Consider the following 16,703-nt stretch of genomic DNA (forward strand, 5'->3'; position numbering starts at 1 on the left):
GTTTTCGGCGTGGTAGGCGGATCTGAATTCCCCCTGTTCAATACCTAGTATCGTTCTTAGAGTAACATGAAAAGTTCAGACCATTCACTTCCGGTTAATAGGTTCTTTTACACTAATGGACATTAAAATTGCTACACCACGAAGATGACGTGCTGCAGACGCGAAATTTAACCGACAGGAAGAAGATACTGTGATATGCAAATGATTAGCTTTTCAGAGCATTCACACAAGGTTGGCGCCGGTGGCGACACCTACAACGTGCTGACATGACGAAAGTTTCCAACCGATTTCTCATACACAAACAGCAGTTGACCGTCGTTGCCTGTTGAAACGTTGTTGTGATGCCTCGTGTAAGGATGTGAAATGCGTACCATCACGTTTCCGACTTTGATAAAGGTCGGATTGTAGCCTATCACGATTGTGGTTTATCGTATCGCGACATTGCTGCTCACGTTGGTCGAGATCCAATGACTGTTAGCAGAATATGGAATCGGTGTGCTCAGGAGGGTAATACGGAACGCCGTGCTGGATCCCAACGGCCTCGTATCACTAGCAGTCGAGATGACAGGCGTCTTATCCGCATGGCTGTAACGGATCGTGCAGGCAAGTCTCGATCCCTGAGTCAACAGATGGGGACGTTTTAAAGACAACAACCATCTGCACGAACAGTTCGACGACGTTTGCAGCAGCATAGACTATCAGCTCGGAGACCATGGCTTCGGTTACCCTTGGCGCTGCATCACAGACAGGAGCGCCTGCAATGGTGTACTCAACGACGAACCTGGGTGCACGAATGGCAAAACGTCATTTTTTTTTGGATGCATCCAGGTTCTGTTTACAGCATCATGATGGTCGCATCCGTGTTTGGTGAGCGCACATTGGAAGAGTGTATTCGTCATCACCATACCGGCGTATCACCCGGCGTGATGGTATGGGGTGCCATTGGTTACACGTCTCGGTCACCTCTTGTTCGCATTGACTGCACTTTGAACAGTGGACGTTACATTTCTTATGTGTTACGACCCGTGGCTCTACCCTTCACTCGATCCCTGTGAAATCCTACATTTCAGCAGGATAATGCACGATCGCATGTTGCAAGTCCTGTACGGGACTATCTGAATACAGAAAATGTTCGGCTGCTTCCCTGGCCAGCACATTCTCCAGATCCCTGACCAATTTAAAACGTCTGGTCAATGGTGGCCGAGCAACTGGCTCGTCATAATACGCCAGTCACTACTCTTGATGAACTGTGGTATCGTGTTGAAGCTGCATGGGCAGCTGTACCTGTACACGCCATCCAAGCTCTGACTCAATGCCAAGCGTATCAAGGCCGTTATTACGGCCAGAGGTGGTTGTTCTGGGTACTGATTTTTCGGGGTCTATGTCCCCAAAATTGCGTGAAAATGTAATCACATGTCATTTCTAGTATAATATCTTTGTCCAACGAAGAGCCGTTTATCATCTACATTTCTTCTTGGTGTAGCAATTTTAATGGCCAGTAGTGTAATTTTTTGAAAGAGTATTCGTATTTTAATCTATGTCTCTGTCTCCTGGTGAAGTGAGGAAATGCGGCGGTGACGTGTGAACTTGTGACAGCAGGTGTCGTGCGCCATGGCCAGTGCTACGAGCCTGGAGGATCGCCTGCGGCCGCTGTGGACGGAGGCGGAAGCGGAGGCGGCGGCGGCGGCGCTGGTGGGGGCGGCGGGGCCAGTGGGGGCGTGCACCGACCCCGAGGACTGCGCCTTCCACAGGAGCGTCCGCGGCCGCGGTGGGCACCCCAGGGTCCTCGAGGTCGCCATGCCCTGCCACTGCCGCCAGGAGCACTCCATCCAGGTCTGCCGTCTTTCTCTGTTCTCTCACGTACTGTTTAAGACTTTTCGTTGGTGAGGGCTCTGTAAAGGGGATAGCTTGGTCAGCTGAGCAGCTATTAGAAATAGAACTACCGATTCCGATTACTAGATCAAATATTAACACCCAGGAGAACAGTTTACCGAACGCATATCTCTTTAGTACTGCCATAAGATGAGTCTCACTGCTAGGTTTGAGAAAAGTAGCCCAAAGACCTACAGGGACAGCAGTACTACAGTTTAACCGTGACTTACAGTGCGCGAACATTTCTGCGCATTGTAGCGACACAATCCTCCCGTTGGAAGCTCCAACGTCAGGCGCGTAATGGGGCCCCTTAGGGATATGGCAGCAAGAGAGGGGAAGAAAACCAATGTGCACTCTGTGTGCATACCGGGGGGAGTCATTCCAGATGTGGAAAGGGTCCTTCCGGATGCCATGAAGGGTACAGGGTGCACCCATCTGCAGGTGGTCGCTCATGTCGGCACCAATGATGTGTGTCGCTACGGATCAGAGGAAATCCTCTCTGGCTTCCGGCGGCTATCTGATTTGGTGAAGACTGCCAGTCTCGCTAGCGGGATGAAAGCAGAGCTCACCATCTGCAGCATCGTCGACAGGACTGACTGCGGACCTTTGGTACAGAGCCGAGTGGAGGGTCTGAATCAGAGGCTGAGACGGTTCTGCGACCGTGTGGCTGCAGATTCCTCGACTTGCGCCATAGGGTGGTGGGGTTTCGGGTTCCGCTGGATAGGTCAGGAGTCCACTACACGCAGCAAGCGGCTACACGGGTAGCAGGGGTTGTGTGGCGTGGACTTGGCGGTTTTTTAGGTTAGATGGCCTCGGGCAACAGCCTCAAAGGGTGCGGGGCAAAGTCAGGACATGCGGGGACCAAGCAGCAATCGGTATTGTAATTGTAAACTGTCGAAGCTGCATTGTTAAAGTACCGGAACTTCAAGCGCTGATAGAAAGCACCGAAGATGAAATCGTTATAGGTACAGAAAGCTGGCTGAAGCCACAGATAAATTCAGCCGAAATTTTTACAAAATCACAGACGGTGTTTAGAAAGGATGGATTGCATGCAACCGGTCGTGGCGTGTTTGTCGCTGTTAGTAGTAGTTTATCCTGTAGTGTAGTAGAAGTGGATAGTTCCTGTGAAATATTATGGGTGGAGGTTACACTCAGCAACCGAGCTAGGTTAATAATTGGCTCCTTTTACCGACCTCCCGACTCAGCAGCATTAGTGGCAGAACAACTGAGAGAAAATTTGGAATACATTGCACATAAATTTTCTCAGCATATTATAGTCTTAGGTGGAGATTTCAATTTACCAGATATAGACTGTGACACTCAGATGTTTAGGACGGTTGGTAGGGACAGAGCATCGAGTGACATTATACTGAGTGCACTATCCGAAAATTACCTCGAGCAATTAAACAGAGAACCGACTCGTGGAGATAACATCTTGGACCTACTGATAACAAACAGACCCGAACTTTTCGACTCTGTAAGTGCAGAACAGGGAATCAATGATCATAAGGCCGTTGCAGCATCCCTGAATATGGAAGTTAATAGGAATATAAAAAAAAGGGAGGAAGGTTTATCTGTTTATCAAGAGTAATAGAAGGCAGATTGCAGACTACCTAACAGATCAAAACGAAAATTTCTGTTCCGACACTGACAATGTTGAGTGTTTATGGAAAAAGTTTAAGGCAATTGTAAAATGCGTTTTAGACAGGTACGTGCCGAGTAAAACTGTGAGGGACGGGAAAAACCCACCGTGGTTCAACAACAAAGTTAGGAAACTACTGCGAAAGCAAAGAGAGCTTCACTCCAAGTTTAAACGTAGCCAAAACCTCTCAGACAAACAGAATCTAAACGATGTCAAAGTTAGCGTAGGGAGGGCTATGCGTGAAGCGTTCAGTGAATTCCAAAGTAAAATTCTATGTACCGACTTGACAAAAAATCCTAGGAAGTTATGGTCTTACGTCAAATCAGTAAGTGGCTCGAAACAGCATATCCAGACACTCCGGGATGATAATGGCATTGAAACAGACGATGACGCGCGTAAAGCTGAAATACTAAACACGTTTTTCCAAAGCTGTTTCACAGAGGAAGACCGCACTGCAGTTCCTTCTCTAAATCCTCGCACAAACGAAAAAATGGCTGACATCGAAATAAGTGTCCAAGGAATAGAAAAGCAACTGGAATCACTCAACAGAGGAAAGTCCACTGGACCTGACGGGATACCAATTCGTTTCTACACAGAGTACGCGAAAGAACTTGCCCCCCTTCTGACAGCCGTGTACCGCAAGTCTATAGAGGAACGGAAGGTTCCAAATGATTGGAAAAGAGCACAGGTAGTCCCAGTCTTCAAGAAGGGTCGTCGAGCAGATGCGCAAAACTATAGACCTATATCTCTGACGTCGATCTGTTGTAGAATTTTAGAACATGTTTTTTGCTCGAGTATCATGTCGTTTTTGGAAACCCAGAATCTACTCCGTAGGAATCAACATGGATTCCAGAAACAGCGATCGTGTGAGACCCAACTCGCTTTATTTGTTCATGAGACCCAGAAAATATTAGATACAGGCTCCCAGGTAGATGCTATTTTCCTTGACTTCCGGAAAGCGTTCGATACAGTTCCGCACTGTCGCCTGATAAACAAAGTAAGAGCCTACGGAATATTAGACCAGCTGTGTGGCTGGATTGAAGAGTTTTTAGCAAACAGAACACAGCATGTTGTTATCAATGGAGAGACGTCTAGAGACGTTAAAGTAACCTCTGGCGTGCCACAGGGGAGTGTTATGGGACCATTGCTTTTCACAATATATATATAAATGACCTGTGTCGGAAGTTCCATGCGACTTTTCGCGGATGATGCTGTAGTATACAGAGAAGTTGCAGCATTAGAAAATTGTAGCGAAATGCAGGAAGATCTGCAGCGGATAGGCACTTGGTGCCGGGCGTGGCAACTTACCCTTAACATAGACAAATGTAATGTATTACGAATGCATAGAAATAAGGATCCTTTATTGTATGATTATATGATAGCGGAACAAACACTGGTAGCAGTTACTTCTGTAAAATATCTGGGAATATGCGTGCGGAACGATTTGAAGTGGAATGATCATATAAAATTAATTGTTGGTAAGGCGGATACCAGGTTGAGATTCATTGGGAGAATCCTTAGAAAATGTAGTCCATCAACAAAGGAGGTGGCTTACAAAACACTCGTTCGACGTATACTTGAGTATTGCTCAACAGTGTGGGATCCGTACCAGATCGGGTTGACGGAGGAGATAGAGAAGATCCAAAGAAGAGCGGCGCGTTTCGTCACAGGGTTATTTGGTAACCGTGATAGCGTTACGGAGATGTTTAGCAAACTCAAGTGGCAGACTCTGCAAGAGAGGCGCTCTGCATCGCGGTGTAGCTTGCCGTCCAGGTTTCGAGAGGGTGCGTTTCTGGATGAGGTATCGAATATTTTGCTTCCCCCTACTTATACCTCCCGAGGAGATAACGAATGTAAAATTAGAGAGATTAGAGCGCGCACGGAGGCTTTCAGACAGTCGTTCTTCCCGCGAACCATACGCGACTGGAACAGATAAGGGAGGTAATGACAGTGGCACGTAAAGTGCCCTCCGCCAAACACCGTTGGGTGGCTTGCGGAGTATAAATGTAGATGTAGATGTAGAAGTAGATCCGCTATTAAAAAATAAAGTGCCCAGGAACTTAGATCTCGCGATATCGCTTTGCAGGTCAGAGAGACCGCAGATTCTCGGAAGCGACCACCCAGAAGGCCAATGAAGCAACTGGACCGCCGCGTGCTAACGGGGCGGCAAGCAATGACTGCGCGCCAAACAGTATCTCATCAATTCAGCAAACAGAGATAATTAGAGTAATACGTCAGAAATTAAAATTAAAGTTTATAAGAGAGAAAAAGTGGATAAAGATCGAGACAAGATAGATTGACACATGGGAGCAACAATCTAACATAATAAATATTAAAAACTAATGTTAGAACTAATGTTAGAAGCAGACCGAGAAGGGGCCTGGGGTGGATGAGAATAGCCAACCTGTGAACGGCTGGCACTTCTTAAGAAGTATTTTCCTAGCGGAACGTGCCGGTCGTCCATAATTCTGTCTCATTTCCGATAGAGACTTTTTCAAGCACACTTCCCGGGGAGACGTGGTAAAATTCAGTTCTGGCGAAGACATAATGGTATTCACTTCTCATATTGACCTAGTGAATAGATGATACCGGAGTGGTATGTGCTCTGGGTTACTGGTAACGGTATTCGAACTCGTTTCTGCCTACAAACCTAAAACCACGTTTATGTTTCTGGAACAGCTGTGAGATGTTTTTTGCATTCTGTCACCAGAAACGAGCTGATGTCCATAATATTGCGCTAATGCTCAGCTAAAAGCGTTAGTAACGTGGCTCTAATAAACTTTAATGTACGTAAACAAGGTTTTTATTGGAATGTTCGCGGTCCTAATTGTAATTAAATTTTCAGCCAGCTTCCTGTCGTTACGTAACTTCTGCCAACACATATATAAGCACTGCTACTAAGGCAGCAGATTTTTCTCACCAGTATACAAACGTCAATGACCTAAAGTACTCTCATAAGAAATTCAGTTATATATACATTTGCGAGTTATTTACAGCTAACGCTAACTTCCTGAGCCCCATTTCCTTAGCGTTTAACATGCGGAAAGAGCAAACACACTTTTGCTATGGAATACGAGAAATAGGCGCTGTGCCACTGTCTCTCGAAAACATTGTTTTAACTAAGAGAAATCGTTATTTGTTCGTTTTTAGTCTATTTACTGCTTTCGGCCTGTTTTCACGGCTTTCGGCCTATTTTGCTTCAAATGAGCAAGTTTCAGATTCCTTTAACAGTCCTGTTTGATGTACTAGATGCCGGAATGATTCGATTGTTACCAATGTTCGAATATAAGTTATCTTGCCATAATTTAATTGAAAGAAATTGAATGAAATAACTTCATGTTATGTAGTCTATTAGTATTTACCTCCAACTGCGCTCTTCTTCCAGATGTAAATAAATTATTAATACCACGTTTCGGAGTATGCATATCAGAAAGACGTTCTATCAAACGTAATTGGTTCGATGGGCTGTGTCAGCGTGACAATAGACACTCACATGTGTTGAACATAATGTTTTTTTTTAAACTGTGACTCGTGATTTTCATTCAATGTGGATGATAATAGGAAGTGTATTTCAACGAAAATGTGTACCAACCGTGTGAAACACCGACGTTGAATACAAAACCAAATGGAGACAAGCAGGAAATACTTGAAATTGGTGATAAGTTAAATAAATAAAGTTCTTCCAGCCCAGGTGAATGGCTGTTGTTATTACAATATAAACTGTATTTCACAACACTCACAGAATTCCTTTGTGTTCAGGTGACGAATTTTTGTTGTAAACGTTTCTCGAAAAGAATTGGACTGCTTTTAAACCGTATGCTTTTGACACCCACTACCAAATTTCTGTGCTAAAGGGGCTTAACCTTTTCTTGTCACACCACTAGAGCAAATACTAATTGCTGTTCGCGTCTTTTTTTATTTCAATGTCACCCGGTTGCATTCTGTTGTACACAATTCTCTAATTCGCCGGCAGTTCTCCTGCCCAGCAAGCGCAGATGTTCGCCAGGCAGTCTAACTGGCAGGCGTACTGCTGAGAGGTACAGAAGGGACCGGTGTTACGGGAGCGAGCACCCACTCTGACAGAAGTTGGCACGGATCCGTACAAAAGAATAGTTTTCGTTCTCGTTGTCCTATCTACTGGTCTCTACTTTAGAGAGAGAAAACATAGGTTATTAAGTACGATGCGTGGAACAGCCTACTAATGGCTCTCGGCCTAGTTTTCACACATAGATAAGTGAATTTTAGATCCTTTTACCAGTCCTGTTTGATTTACAAGATGCCGTAATGATTCGATTGCTACCAATATTTGTTTAACTTGAAAATTCTGTGTTTTCCTGTTCAAGAACTTCCATTTAACTTCCCTGACAACTGTGTTCTCTTATGGCCCATACCAATTTAGATGTATTGCACGATTTCTTAAACTTATTCTACGACTAATTTCACTTGTTCGATCCATTTGATATTGCTCCATAGCGTTGCTTTGACGTATTTAAACCACACTGTAGGCTCCAAGAGCTTACCACTAATCTTATAACCTAATACTATCAGTTTATTCCTTGTCGTTATAGGCATTAACAGGCATCTCGCATTCGTACAGAAAGGGCCTTGAAGGTGATCATGTTTCAACAGAAGCGGTTAAATATGGAGGCAAAGTAATACAAAACGACCTTGCAAAATTGTTTACAGAATGTCCGCAGAGGAAAAGAATTCCAACAACCTAGAACTAGAACAGGCTGTAGAAACTGGTGTGATATTACGATGATAAAACTTGTTCCGAAACCAGAATTATAAGCGATTCCAGGACAGTGTGCATTGGTCACGAGTAAAGTGTATTCGTATTTAGCAACGTTCAGGTTCCAGTATTTCAAGACATCGAGAACTCTTTTCTCGAATACCAAAAGGAATTGCATACACATCCGAGAATGGAAAATTTTTACGAGTACGGCCTAGCTGTTATCGGTACCTAAAGTTTCAACCAGGAAACAGGCTGTATTCGTAAAATTAGCGGTTCTCTGTTCTCGGATACGTATCTTCCGTTCCTGTGCCCATAATATCGTATTACTCGTTCTTTGCTGGATCTCTAAAGAAAATAGTCTTATGTAAATGGATAAAAGGAACAATGTTTCTGACATTCGATTTCCGGTTATACTTTAATTTTTGCATAAAAAATACACTCGTTTTGGATTAGCGTGTTTCATTTGCTAGGCATTGTTTGTCATACGGTTTCTAGGAAACATATGAGGGCTATTCGAAAAGTAAGGTCTGTTCGGCTGGGAAATGAAAACCAAGTGAAAATCCGATGAAACTTCGGACAGATGTGTCGTAAAGTGTTTCTAGTATGCCTGTCTATCGCGTCACGTCACTCTTTTCAGATCTGAGCACACAGTGAGCACGTAAAGATGCTTAAAAAAACAGTTTCTCCTTCCAACCCTGGCTTGACTCCCTCTCATGTTCATCTCTGCTCACATGAACCGCTGGGTATGAAGACAACATTTTACACAGACAGCGTGTAGAAGTGGGGGATGGCGAAGGGGGCTGCCTTTTATGACGAGGGTATTGATAAGTTGGTGCAACTGTACGACAAATGTCCAAGTCGTAGCGTCAGATATGTATAGAAATAGTTGGAAGGTGCAAGTAATTGTTGCAGATATAACATTCTTGATTTTCATTTCGTAACGATCGGACCTTACTTTCCGAATAGCCCTCGTGTTTCAGTGCAACGATATTTTCTACATCTACATCTACATGGATACTCTGCAAATCAGATTTAAGTGCCTGGCAGAGGGTTCATCGAACCACCTTCACAATTCTCTATTATTCCAATCTCGTATAGCACGCGGGAAGAATGAACACCTATGCCTTTCCGTACGAGCTCTAGATTCCCTTATTTTATCTTGGTGATCGTTCCTCTAAATGTAGGTCGGTGTCAACAAAATACAAGGGCTGTTCAGAAAGTAACCTCCGGTTGATTTAAAAAAATACACCAAGTTAAATAAAAATATTTTAATATATACATCTTACAACTACTTCTTTGCACTATTTTTCTACATAGTCTCCATAGCGATTGAGGCACTTATCGTATCTCTTCACAAGCTTTGAAATTCCTTCTGCATAAAAATCACCCGCTTGTGCCTGGAGCCAGCCTGTGACCGCATCTTTGAGCTCTTCGTCGTCATCAAACCGCTGTGACCCGAGCCATTTCTTCAAATGCATGAAGAGGTGATAATCACTTGGCGCCAGGTCTGGGCTGTAAGGTGGATGGTTGATAACGTCCCACTTGAAGGACTCAAGAAGGGCCGTCGTTCTGCGAGCAGAGTGAGGACGGGCGTTATCGTGCAAAAAAACGATACCGGAAGTCAGCATACCACGGCGTTTGTTCTGTATAGCCCGTCGTAACTTTTTTATTGTTTCACAGTACACGTCTTGATTAATGGTCGTACCACGTTCCATGAATTCAACCAACAACACCCCTTTGGCATCCCAAAACACCGTTGCCATCAGTTTTCTGGCAGAAAAATCTTGCGAGGCTTTTCTTGGTTTGGTAGGCGAATTTGAATGTGCCCACATCTTTGATTGTTCTTTTGTCTCAGGGTTCACGTACTTAATCCAGGTTTCGTCACCGGTCACGATTCTGTTTAACAATGGTTCTCCTTCGTCCTCATAACGTGACAGAAAGTCTAATGCAGAGGCCATTCTTTGAGTTTTGTGGTGGTCGGTAAGAATTTTGGGCACCCATCGTGCACAGAACTTACGGTAACCCAATCTTGCTGTCACTATCTCGTACAAGAGAGTCTTAGAAATCTGTGGAAAACCAGTAGACAACTCCGACATTGAGAAACGTCGATTTTCACGAACTTTTGCATCAACTGTCTGAACGAGTACGTCAGTCACCAATGATGGTCTACCACTCCTCTCTTCATCATGAACGTTTTCTCGTCCACTTTTAAATAAACGTACCCATTCACGGACAACTCCTTCACTCATAACTCTTGGTCCGTACACGGCACAAAGCTCACGATGAATAGCTGCTGCAGAATATCCTTTGGCTGTAAAAAACCTTATGACAGCACGCACTTCACATTTGGCGGGGTTTTCTATTGCAGCACACATTTCAAACTGCCACAAAAACTAAACTAGCGCAGGTACGACGTTCACTCGATCACGGCTTGATGCCGACTGACCTGTTGAGTGCGTGAACGCACAGATGGCGTCGCTACTCCCCCCACAACCCGCACTGTGACCAATCGGAGGTTACTTTCTGAACCGCCCTCGTATTTTCACATTCGGAGGAGAAATTTGGTGATTGGAATTTCGTGAGAAGATTCCGTCGCTTTCTTTTAATGATGTCCAGCCCAAATCCTATAAAATTTCTGTGACACTCTCTCCCATATTTCGCGATAATACAAAACGTGCTGCCTTTATTTGAACTTGTTCGATGTACTCCGTCGGTCCTATCTGGTAAGGATATCACACTGCGTAGCAATTTTCTAAAAGAGGACGGACAAGCGTAGTGTAGGCAGTCTCCTTAGTAGATCTGTTACATTTTCTAAGTGTCCAGGCAATAAAACGCAGTCTTTGGTTAGCCTTCCCCCACAACATTTTTGTGTGTGTTCCTTCCAATTTAAGTTGTTCGTAATTTTAACACCTAGGTATTTACTAGAATTTATGGCTTTTAGATTAGACTGATTTATCGTGTAGCCGAAGTTTAACGAGTTCCTTTTAACACTCATGTGGATGAACTCACACTTTTCGTTATTTAAGGTCAACTGCCACTTTTCACACCATTCAGATATTTTTTCTAAATCGTTTTGCAATTTGTTTTGATCTTCTGATGGCTTTATTAGTCGATAAACGACAGCGTCATCTGCAAAGAACCGAAGACGGCTGCTCAGATTGTCTCCCAAATCGTTAATGTAGATAAGGAACAGCAAAGGGCCTATAACACTACCTTGGGGAACGCCAGAAATCACTTCGGTTTTATGCGATGACTTTCCGTCAGTTACTACGAACTGTGACCTCTCTGACAGGAAATCACAAATCCAGTCACATAACTGAGACGATATTCCATAAGCACGCAATTTCAATACGAGCCGCTTGTGTGGTACAGTGTCAAAAGCCTTCCGGAAATCCAGGAATACGGAATCGATCTGAAATCCCTTGTCAATAGCATTCAACACTTCATGGAAATAAAGAGCTAGTTATGTTTCACACGAACGATGTTTTTTAAACCCATGTTGACTGTGTGTCAATAGACCGTTTTCTTCGAGGTAATTCATAATGTTCGAACACAATAAATGTTCTAAAATCCTGCTGCATATCGACATTAACGGCATGGGCCTGTAATTTAGTGGATTACTCCTACCACCTTTCTTGAATATTGGTGTGACCTGTGCAACTTCCCAGTCTTTGGATACGGATCTTTCGTCGAGCGAACGGTTGTATATGATTGTTAAGTTTGAAGCTAATGCATCAGCATACTCTGAAAGAAACCTAATTGGTATACAGTCTAGACCAGAAGACTTGCTTTTATTAAGTGATTTAAGTTGCTTCACTACTCCAAAGATATTTACTTCTACGTTACTCATGTTGGCAGCTGTTCTCGATTCAAATTCTGGAATATTTACTTCGTCTTCTTTTGTGAAGGCATTTCGGAAGTCTGTATTTAGTAACTCTGCTTTGGCAGCACTGTCTTCGATAGTATCTCCACTGCTATCGTGCAGAGAAGGCATTGATTGTTTCTTGCCGCTAACATACTTCACATACGACCAGAATCTCTTTGGATTTTCTGTACAACCATTGCCCGAGTTTTCATAATAAGGGATATCTGCAAACAAACAGACATTTCTAAAACCTAGTACGTGAAACTGGTCTCCAGAGTTGCCGATTTGAGCCGTTTCTCGACGTGGAAGCATTGTTCTCGATTTGGTATTCGAATACTCGATGCCAGTGCACCGAGAACATTTCTCCGGCTGATTGTCAGCAGTGAGCTGAGCCGCTGAGGTGGGCGTGCGGCCGTGTTGCAGAAGCTGGGCGTGGGCCACTACCCGCAGCTGCTGCGGCAGGTGTCGTGCCGGCGGGACGCGGCCTGCTGCCTGGAGCCGTACCGCTGCCGCCAGCTCAACCACAGCGTGCTCGTGCTCGTCGACAGCCACATCGTGCCCGACGAGCTCGACGAGTACAACGCCGAGAAGCTGCCCAAGGAGCTGCGCGACTCGCACTGGAACTTCAAGGCCGTCAGCGTCGGCGTCGGCTGCCAGTGCGTCATGGACGTGCTCGCCTCCTAGGCCGCAGGTGGGGCCGCCACACAACCCCTCCCCCCACACACTCACCTCTATCATCACACTTTCTCCGTTGTCTTTTCAGTGAACAGATTTCATACTCGAAGTCTCATTCTGGAGGTCTTCGAAACACCATTCAGCAGCTGTCACAAACACGGAAAAAAGATGACAATCAAACGCCTTAGTTTTCGCACTGTCGATGAACCTCCGCAGGAAGAAGAAAGATGATTCTGATTTTTCTTTTCGGATGCAGTCTTCCCCTCACCTACTAAACATGTTCGTATGTGTGTGAAATCTTATGGGACTTAACTGCTAAGGTCATCAATCCCTAAGCTTACACACTACTTAACCTAAATTATCCTAAGGACTAACACACACAACACATGCCCGAGGGAGGGCTCGAACCTCCGCCGGGACCAGCCGCACAGTCTATGACTGCAGCGCCTTAGCCCTCACCTACTCCTTCCGCTAGTTGACAAATGCGACCTGCATTGTGCTATCGTTTCACACTTTGTTAGGTAATCAATAAGATAAATCCCTATTGCATCCCGGAAAACACAGACCATATAATGTCATCCAGATTAAATCGGATGTCTCTGCCATGGAAAAGAAATTTCACCTACTGGCTTCAGTGGTGTTTGGTTTCTGACATGAAAGGTTGGAGCTACGTTTTACTCACAGTTACAAATCAGAGATGCAAACTAAGACAGTTCACACGTTACTCAGAAATTCATTTTCACCTTCACCTTTACTGAGTAATTAACACTTCCACAATGCTTTCTCATTAATCTCATTATTATTTAATGCCTATGGTGTCATTTAGTTCGTAAACCATGAATCCCCGATCGTCCAAATTTTCCCTGTAGTTTCATCTATGGTCACAGTTTTGGTAGAACTATCACTTAGCTCAACTATCATTAAGGTTACAGCAAAAGAACACAACCACTTCTGAATTGTCATCCATTCGTAAACTGCTTAAATTTTCGTAACGGCTTTTCGTCAACTTTAGATGAATTTCCCCTGGCGATAAACAGTTCAGAACAAAGAATTTCATAATGACACTGTATTCTAGTGTATACACTTGAATGAAACACATAAAACACATTTTTTTTACAAAAAATAAAAAAGTAACCAAAGCTATTTCGTTGTCCAGCACCAACAACCACTAACTTTCGAAATAGAGAGAAATCTGTGCATGATGATTATGTTTCCTTTATACTGATGTCGTATATAGAGAACATTGATTCCCATACAACAGGGACAAAAGATGATCATATCTAAAACTCAAAAACTGAAATGCTGATTAAATCAAGAACGTAGAACAGAGGGGGCTACGTAAATGAAACATGAAGTCATAATTATAGAAAATGTATTTGTGATCGATTTTAGAACGTGATTCAAATGTACAAAATTCTTTATCGGTTTCTTATACCATCTATAGCGGTAATACAAAGTATGATTCCTAAGAGGAGCAATCTATTTAAATACAGCTATATGCGATCTTTTATACTGTGTACCGTGGGCTTAAAGCTAAGGTAATTACTTTTGTGCTCTCAGGGATGGTAGGATCTGGAAAATAGTACTGTGAGCGACAACAAGCCACCAGGTGGCACTCCAGATATTGTGTATAGGATTCAAATTAGAAGTATGAGTTGGAGATTCTATGAGCTAAATTGCTGAATGCTTGCACCATTGGGAATTCTGTATTGGCAATCGGACAATATAAATATTTCGTTAAAGCTGTGCCTTGTTTTTATCTGGATGGTGTAGGAAATCAGAGGTGTTGAAAGTACGCAAATTCCGAATAGCTAACATTAGCTGCATCATTAATCAAGTAACCAAGTTTTTTTATACAAATGATAAATTTAGAGTCTCCCTTCATTCTTTACCCGCTTTTATTACTCATTGAATTGCTGTTAGAATTAATAGTTAAAGATACGATTTTCGCAAATTAACTCAGTCCTTATTTGTTTATTAATGCCTGTGCGTAATATGCATTACATTCTCTATAAATTGCTTTTGACAGAGAACAAGTGTTATCGTATTTTTATCACAATAAATTAGTTTCAGTATTATTACTGACAGAGAATACGGTAGAGAAAACAAGAAATATACAGCAACTAATCCATTCTAATAAGGCAGTACCATCCCTTCTATTCAGTATTGAGTGTACAATGGTCCGTAGAGTCACTGATATCTCTCATAAAAATCTGCATTTTTCCAGACAGGCCTGAATTTACTCTCTTAAATTTCGATACCAATAGAACGACGTTCCATGTCGCTGAGTGACAACACCACTTTCACCGTAAAAAATACATTATCCTTCTTCAGATGTTTCCTATATAGTTCTTACCATAAGTAAAACTATCAAGGTCAAATAACACACGCAAAGTCAATTTATTAACCTCCTGCAATTCAACAAAGAAAAGCTGTCATTCATACCGTAATTGAATATCGAACTGCATTACAATATATGGTGTGTAACAAAGCGATAGCACCCACTGATGGTGTTTCCGGACGTCGGTTCCTACCCTCAGTCCACCCTCTTAACAAAGACCGCTCCAAGTTTGACGGTGTAGTTCACCGTGTATATCGCATGTATTCTCAGCACCCGAAATGCCGACTGTTCAGTTAAGAGGAATGAATGCAGTGAATGATGACCTTATCGTTTAACAACAATCTAACTTATCACTTTTAGAGGCTGAAACAATGAGCACATTAAGTTCATTGTACTGATCGTCTATTGTTGATCGTCTTATCACGGGATAATATGCTGTTTTATTCGGCATTTCATCGTTATCAGCTAACGTGTCCCACATGTTCCAGCTACACCAAATAGCCACTCCGTACCGCCGCAGACGTAACTAACTCTCCTTATTCTGATACATACTCGCGAAGTCAATAAAATAGATGATGGCAAAGATGCATACCACTTTGCTAGTGACAGGCTGTTTATCCCAAAGAACAGAACGTTACGAGGTCATTTGAAGAGCTTTGTGTAGTCACACCTGCTTTCACAAGAAAGCAACTTGATGAGTGCGTCCTTAGCTTGGGTTGTTAGCCGCAGCAGCTAACGCTGTGTTGAGGGGATCATCCTCCTTCCACTCTGGTCGTGCCCAGGCAGCTCACCTCTCCTGACACTTTCTCTGGAGTCCCAGTCACATACAGTGAATTTGCAAAGTGGAATGATACGGTCGACAAATCTTATTGCACACTGAAAAAGTTTTGATATGATGCCATGTGAAGGAGCCAAAGTTCCAGCCGTACTTGCGTATGCCAGAATTTGACTGAGTGCCGTTTCCTTGACGGATTACAGAAGGAAACAGAAGTCCTTTCAGAGAATATAATATGTATATGTGTATGTAGTATGTATATCAGTTTTATTTTTCTTAGCTTGCTGCCATGTTCTCTTGCAGTATGGGACCCCGCACCTGGACTTCTACCACAGATGACCTCACTGCTATGTACCTGGCCGACGTCGGTGTATTTACGCTCCGCACGTGAACTGATTACTCGCAAACACACTTTCAGTATTATACATTAATGTGAATTAAGAAATAAATAATTTTGAAACCTAAACTAGACTAGAAGTATGATCTCCAATACGAAAGACTGACTAAGACTGAAGCACACCATTATTTTAATTACTGCTCATGCTGGTTTCCGAAGTACAATTACAGTTTACCGTTGCTGCACTTTTCTTCATCTAAATTAACAATTAATGTTTTTTTTCGAGCAGAGATTCACGAAGAGAAATAAGAATCATCTCATTATTCTTGTTAGTAAGCAAATGTATACCTTTATGTAAGGAAACACTGCAGTATTCTGTATCTGTACACTGTGGACATGTATAAATCTCAATAAACTTATTTCGTGACTACGATATTCGAGTAAATGTTTGTGAATGTAAG

The 16,703-nt window shown here is 43.1% G+C and overlaps 1 protein-coding gene across 1 annotated transcript; it reads left to right on the forward strand.

The window, feature by feature from the left end:
* Window positions 1-1,703: 1,703 nt before the first annotated feature.
* LOC126236140 (prothoracicotropic hormone) lies at window positions 1,704-16,340 on the forward strand. Its single transcript, XM_049945226.1, has 3 exons — window positions 1,704-1,833; window positions 12,538-12,805; window positions 16,209-16,340. Exons 1-2 carry the CDS (start codon window positions 1,798-1,800, stop codon window positions 12,796-12,798), a joined length of 297 nt encoding a protein of 98 aa, XP_049801183.1. The 5' UTR covers window positions 1,704-1,797; the 3' UTR covers window positions 12,799-12,805; window positions 16,209-16,340.
* The last annotated feature ends 363 nt before the right edge of the window (window positions 16,341-16,703 follow it).

The sequence above is a fragment of the Schistocerca nitens genome, chromosome 1 (assembly GCF_023898315.1).
Source record: "Schistocerca nitens isolate TAMUIC-IGC-003100 chromosome 1, iqSchNite1.1, whole genome shotgun sequence".
Taxonomy (NCBI): domain Eukaryota; kingdom Metazoa; phylum Arthropoda; class Insecta; order Orthoptera; family Acrididae; genus Schistocerca; species Schistocerca nitens.